General features: G+C 39.3%; 1 protein-coding gene across 1 annotated transcript in view; it reads right to left on the reverse strand.

The window, feature by feature from the left end:
• Window positions 1-7,020, reverse strand: part of LOC122810801 (tyrosine-protein phosphatase non-receptor type substrate 1-like) — a 165,824-nt gene extending 158,804 nt beyond the window's left edge. The window contains exon 1 of the mRNA XM_044082362.1: window positions 6,954-7,020. Within this exon, the coding sequence (XP_043938297.1) occupies window positions 6,954-7,020 (67 nt within the window). The remainder of the gene's footprint in view (window positions 1-6,953) is intronic.
• Window positions 7,021-7,385: the final 365 nt, after the last annotated feature.

Raw genomic sequence — 7,385 nt, forward strand, 5'->3', positions numbered from 1 at the left:
AATACCGTTATACTGTGGAGGAAAAAAATAGACGTATGCACGTTGCTAATTCTGGCCATGGGATGGCAACATTAGGTCAGACTATATGAGTATAAACATGAAAAGTGAATTTTTTCAATTGTAGCTCTTTGAAGTAAATTCTCTTCATATTTGGATTGTTTGGTTTGTGACAGTAAAACATTGGTAAAGTGAATTCACAGTGGAGAAGCAAGGACTGCAAATATCTAGAATAAAATAAGATACACATTCATGGAGTCATCTTAGATATGGCAGAGCAACTGCAGACAGAACCACTGCAATTATAAAATTCAGGCAATGTTGATTTTTTTTGTAGGCACAGGCAAACTGCCACAAAAATATCACATAAATTTATCAAATAATTGCTATTTCATACTTCAAGAAAACCACAAGTAGCTCTGAAGTAAAAGCAAGTAGAAAGATTGCCATTAAGAAAGAGTTATAACCAAGAAAGTGGTAAATACTTACGGTTACTGTTTTTAAGAAAAACAAAATTTGATTTTGGATTGATCTGCAAGATCTGAATAATTTGGTTAAAAGAGTGTTTTGTTCATTCATTACAAATGAGGAAATAGTCTTAAGAATGCCAAATGATATGTCTCTGCACAATATGCCTCAGGAATATTTATTTATGTATGTATTTATTTATTTATTTATTTTATTTTACATTTGTTGACCGGGATAGTCCGACTGGATATAAGTCCATTTTCAGCGGAGGCCCGGGGAGGAAAGCTCCAACAGGGTTAACAATGACAGATAGTTACAATAAATAGAGTTTAGGAAAAGACATATAGACAGTTTACATAGTTTCAAAGAAAAACAATTTTACAATAGCAAATGCAATCTGTTACAGTTCGTTATATTCAAGATAATTAGCAACTAGTGGAGTCAGTAGGACAAGAAATGGCCTAGTCTTTATCTAACATTTTGTATTCTAGATTGATCTTTTTAGGTTGAATTACTCATAGGACTGTTGTGGTTTGGAGTGGGTAAATTTATTTTAGGAGTTAGTCTGGGTTTGTGCAAGGACAAAGCCAGTGTGATTTATAGTGGAATTTTAGCTCTTTTTTGAATTGAACTAGTGAAGTTATAAGTGTGAGGTTATTGGGAAGGGAGTTCCAAACCTTGCCAGTGGTATTAGCATACAATGTGTCTCCGCCTAGGTTATAGAATTTGCTTGTTTGGACTAGGAGTTTGTTTGATGAGTGAAGTGAACTTAAGTTGGTATAAGGGGTTATTATGTTTTTTAGAGCAGGGGTGTTTACAGGATATTTAAGGATTTTAAAGACTTCTATGAGTTGGTACTGCTGGAGAAGATTTGGGAGTTCAATCCAGTCATGCTTTTTCAGGTTAATACAATGGTGTGTTCTATAGGGTAAGCCAGTTACGAATCTAGCAATGTGATTGTAACTAGATGAGAGTTTGTTAAGGTCAGATTTGTTAAGGTTAGTGAGGACAGGGGAGGCATATAGTAGGGTGGATAGGAGGTGCGAGCGGGCAGTGCTAGATGGAAGAAACTAACAACTGATGGAAGATCATAAAGTGATCCTTAAGGTGTTTAAAGTATTTTGTTTATAGGATTGGAACTATACTTTCTCTGTGGTTATGGAAGACAAGCAAGATTTCTGTATGCCAACTGTCACACAATGTATAACCACAGTAAGATGATTTTAATATATAATTCCTGTTTGCTGTTCATTTTTTACTTTGATCATGTTTTCCCCATGAAACAAGTAGATAGTTGCTGTCAACCAACAGGTCTTTTTGGATAAGAAATATTTTTACAAGTGGAGGTATCACAGAGACTGCTACTTTCAGCATGTTACTTGGTACTTTTATAAAGCTGAATATAAATTATAACTAGAACTGTAGTGCAAGGAGAAGTGATTTGAGTTGAGCGCTGCTTGTTTTTTTTATACTTGACTTTGACTGTCATTCCAGTAATGTATTTAAAAAGTAATTTATTTTTTTCATGCCTCACACCCTTTTTGCTTCCATCTAGATATTAAGTCAGCTGTCATGTAGCCAATGCATTGAAATATTTTTTTCTTCTCCACTTCATTTTGTCTTGATTGGACTCTCATAATGACAGTTTGGTACCCAGGGTAGTCTACTTAATTAAAGTCCCAGTTTTTGTGGTTTTGAGAATAGCTCTGCCCCCTTTCTAGTTGGCCCCACCCCTCCTCATTGGCCCCACCCATTCAGCTGTCGCCTGCAGCCCCACTTTGATTTGAAGTCACCAGCTACCACTGATACTAATTCTAGTTCAGAATGCCAACCCAGACACATGTTGTCCTGCTGTATAAATATTATTTACCACTGTTTTAGTTGCTACTTGTCACTATGCAAACAGATACATCTTTCACAACAGCAGCTATACTTACCCCAGAACTATCTTAGACACTCTGGTCTGTCCCCATGCCTCTCCATGTTCCTCTCAATCTCTGCACAGACTTGAGATAAAGAAAGAAAATAAAGAAGCAGTGTATGCAGGGTGTAAAGGTAGGTAAATAAGGTTATACCTGCTATATGGAGGTGGTGATCATGCTGAAACTTCAGCCTCCCACTGGCTAAGGAGGTCACACTTGTAGTGTCTCCGGTGTCCATAGTTGTGTTGGCATAGTTCTCCCATGCATGGTATTTCAGCAGCACAGGTGACCTAGAGTACCACTGCCCAGTCTGTTTTAATAGTCTTTTTCAACAGTTAAAATTATGATCTGATAACTGCAGGTGAGTACACTTCATCATGTGGAACTCAAAATGATGTTTACCAGGTTTAATCATATCACAAATTAACCATTTCAGAAACAATAATGGGATGAGCTCTAATTCACATTATCATCATGCCCAGATGTGGTATCAGCACAATAGAGATACAATGAGAACCACATATTATCGCTGTGCTATGGAAGACAGACTTGTGTTTGAATCCTGCTTGCCTGAAATACATTTTTCTGCAAATAATACTTACAGACAGTATGTAGTGCTTTTAACACCTACTTCTTTGTAAAAGGGTAGCTTTTTGTGTGTTGTTTACTGAAATTCCTATAAGTGTGGTTTAGTTTTTTAGTGTATCTACATGATTTGGCTTAAGGTTTCTGAAGGGATATATTGCAAGTATACTGACTATAGTGGAATGCAAACATGTTAAAGTATGTTATAGCAATGTTAAAGTGTACCTTACACACACACACACACACACACACACACACACACACACACACACACATATATATATATATATATATATATATATACATATCTATATATATATGATTACAGTGTAAGTATGTCTGCCAATGTTGTCCCTAATGCTCATTATGCTTGTTAAATTGCATGCTTGTTAATTTGCAGTCACATAGTGTTATTTTTGTGATGTGATGAATTGTGCTTAGGACACAATCATGCCTGACATTCAGGTAAAGATTATTTTGTAGATGAACATATTTAGGTGTCATGCACTTCTAAAGCATAACAGCTGCTCTACTATTATAGAATACCTCTGATGGGATTTTAACATCAGTGGAAGACCACAGCTGTTGTTTCCAGTGCTTCACATATTGACAGGGATTTGCTGAAGAAGCAGTCATGGATAGCCACATCTACCCATAAGCTTTACAGATGCATAAAATAAAGTGGCACTAGTGACCATCCATCTCCATTGTAGACAGCTCTTTGCTTCCTCTACTTCTGTAAGGCTTTGTCCAAGATATTTCTGGATATTCTCTGTTACCATGTCTAGTGCTGTCAATGATGTCAATTATGTGGGTAGTCAGAATCATGATTATTACGTATAGTCCACTGATGAATAACCGATATGATCTGTCTTGCCACTCATGCAGCAGTAGCTATGGCACTGGAAAGGAATTCTGTCATTCAGTTCTTGGCTGGAGTACATCTACTAAGTCTGCATGTCCTCCCTTATTGAGTTTCCTCCAGAGGAGTTCTGGTTCCCATCCATGTCAGGCAGAGATGGATAGGACTCAGAATTTGCACTGATGATGCCTCTTCTGAAAATTGACTCATTCCAAGTCGGATTTTCCTGGTAAACAAATAAGAAATAAATATTTCTGATTGTTCAAGTTCCTCTATGCACTGCCTATTTATCTTTCTCCATTTTGTTTTCACTCTTAGAAATTCCCCACTCCATTTCCCTTATTAATCCAAACTCTTCCTGTACTTCATTCCAGGATTTCAGTCTACTTCCTGTAACCTTAGTAGTTAACTTCCTGTAACCTTAATAGCTATCTGCCACCAATATTTTACAATATTTTGCTTCCTTCTTCATCTCTATGGTACTGAATTACTCCATGTGTTACTCTTAGCTCCCCTACAGAAAGTATTAACTCAGTCCATCCTTTCAGCTTCTTTGTTTCCCGTAACTATCAAAGTATTTGTGCAGCTCCTCTATTTCTAAGTAATTGAGCCAAGCATTGCACAAATATAACTACTTTATACAGTCAAAAATTAAAAAAAAAATTCAAGCAGCCCTCTGGCCAATAGCAAAACAGCGCACTCACAAATTATTTCAGCAATCCCAAGTTCAGAAAAGACCTAAGTTCTTTCTACTCCCACTATTGTGTAAATTAAAGACTTCTAACAATAGGTCATAAAAATGCCTGACTAAGTACAGATCTAGCAAAGTCTGAACATTACAAGCAGTTAACAGAGATGTTTTTCAGGCTGGTAATGACAAAAATCAATGTATTTCCAGTGGTGTGGCGACCAGGTGTTGTAAAGCTTGGAGAAATTGAGAAAGCATCACTCAAACATGACAAAATTAAACAAACAGAAGTACAAACAAAAATTTCAAATGACCATCTGACCAATAGCAGAACAGCATCTCCATGTGTTCTTTCAACAATCATAAACTCAGAAAACACTTGATTCCTCTAACCTCCCACAAGAGTGCAATCCAAAGGTTTTGACTATAGAAAACAAAAAAGCAAACTAAGTGGAGATCCCACAGGCTTGAACTTTGTTATGCAGAATTAAATGCAAAAACAGCAAATAAGTACTTACCAGAAATATTTTCAGGCTGGTTGTTGACTAAAATTATTTATTTCCATTGCTATGGTGGTCAAGCATTGTGAAGCTCTGAGTAATTGAGCCAAGCATTGTTCAAACATGACTAACTTATACAGGCAGAAATTCAAAAACAAACAATTGTGAATAGTGATCCCTGGTGATGTGTCCCCCATCCTACATCTTTAGGGTTATCGCTGGTGGTAAGTGTTCCTCATCCTACACCTGTAGAGTTATCCCTGGTGGTTAGTGTCCTCCATCCTACATCTGTATGGTGGTACGTGTCCCTCAATCCTACATCTGTAGAGTTATTCCTGTTGGTTAGTGTCCTTCATCCTAAATCTGTAGAGTTATCTCTAGTGGCTAGTGTTCTCATCCTATATCTGTAGAGTTATCCCTGGTGGCTAGTGTTCCCATCCTACATCTGTAGAGTTATCCCTGGTGGCTAGTGTTCCCATCCTGCATCTGTAGGTTTATCCCTGGTGGTTAGTGTCCCCCATCCAACATCTGTAGAGTTATCCCTGGTGGTTACTGTCCCCCATCCTACATCTGTAGGGTTATCCCTGGTGGTTAGTGTCCCCATCTTACATCTGTAGGGTTATCCCTGGTGGCAAGTGTCCCCCATCCTACATCTGTAGGGCTATCTCTGGTAGCTAGTGTCCCCATCCTACATCTGTGGGGCTATCTCTGGTAGCTAGTATCCCCATCCTACATCTGTAGGGCTATCTCTCGTAGCTAGTGTCCCCATCCTACATCTGTAGGGTTATCCCTGGTGGTTATTGCCCCCCATCCTGTATCTGTAGGGTTATCCCTGGTGGTTAGTGCCCCCATCCTACATCTGTAGAGTTATCCCTAGTAGTTAGTGTACTCCATCCTACATCTGCAGAGTTATCCCTGCTAGATAGTGTCCCCATCCTACATCTCTAGGGTTATCATTGGTAGCTACTGTGCCCAGTCCTGCATCTGTAGGGTTATCTCTGGTGGTTAGTGTTCACATTCTACATCTGCAGAGCTATGTCTGGTGGCTAGGGTCCTCCATCTTACATCTGTAGGGTTATCCCTGGTGGTTAGTGTTTCCAAACCTACATCTCTAGGGTTATCCCTGGTAGCTAGTGGGCCCAGTCCTACATCTGTAGTGTTATCTCTGGTGGCTAGATTTCCCATCCTACATCTGTAGCATTATCTCTGGTGGCTAATGTCCTCCATCTTACATCTGTAGGGTTATCCCTGGTGGTTAGTGTCCCACACTCTACATCTGTATAGTTATCCCTGGTGGTTAGTGTCCCCATCCAACATCTGTAGGGTTAACCCTGTTGGCTGTTGTCTCCCATCCTACATCTGTAGGGTTATCCCTGGTGGGTAGTGTCCTCCACCCTACATCTGTATAGTTATACCTGGTGGTTAGTGTCCCCCATCTAACATCTGCAGGGTTAACCCTGGTGGCTGTTGTCTCCCATCCTACATCTGTAGAGTTATCTCTGGTGGCTAGTGTCCCCCGTCCTAGATTTCTATGTTTTTCCCTGGTGGCTAATGGTCCCTATACCACATATGTGACGTTATCCCATGTGGCTAGAGGTCCCTGTAACCCAGTGTTGCTGGCATTGTTTGTTAGTCTGCAGATGGATGTGGAAGTCTGAAAACCACACCAAACCCCACCTGCACACACACTCACACACACACACACACACACACACACACACACACACACACACACACACACACACACACACATATATATATATATATATATATATATATATGCATCCAATGTACCATGTCACTCATCCCCTTTACTATGACCTCCCAGGGAGACACACCATCACCCATACACTCACACATACAGTCTCCCACATACATACACTCACTCACCCTCTAATACTACCTGATCACAAAAATTCCCCAGCACTTACCTCTGCTGAGATACATGAACAATGCTTTTGGCCATGCACACTTCCGCAAGCAACCATGAGTAGCCATGGTGAGTTATGTAGCCAGGCAGAGTTGCATAAATGACTTCCCAAAGGAAGTTACAAGTGAATGCACATATCTAATTAGCATATGCCTCAACCCCCTGAATGCTTCTTTTACATTTATAATTAAAGCCCCAAAAGCAGACCACTGTTTGTCTTGCAGCAGTGTGGTAACGCTATCTCTGAATCAGAAATGATCACAGTAAGGTGGATACCTCTGGTAACCTTTCTGAAATGGGCCCTCTATTTTCTTGCAACAGGACTGGCTGTAACACTTCAAGGTGTATCTTTGACTTTAATGTATTTATCTTGTATAAATGTAATTTCTTAACATAATTTTTCCATCTTTCCCACAAGCTACACTAAATCTTG

The sequence above is a fragment of the Protopterus annectens genome, chromosome 9.part0 (assembly GCF_019279795.1).
Source record: "Protopterus annectens isolate FY-2018-M chromosome 9.part0, PAN1.0, whole genome shotgun sequence".
NCBI lineage: Eukaryota > Metazoa > Chordata > Ceratodontiformes > Protopteridae > Protopterus > Protopterus annectens.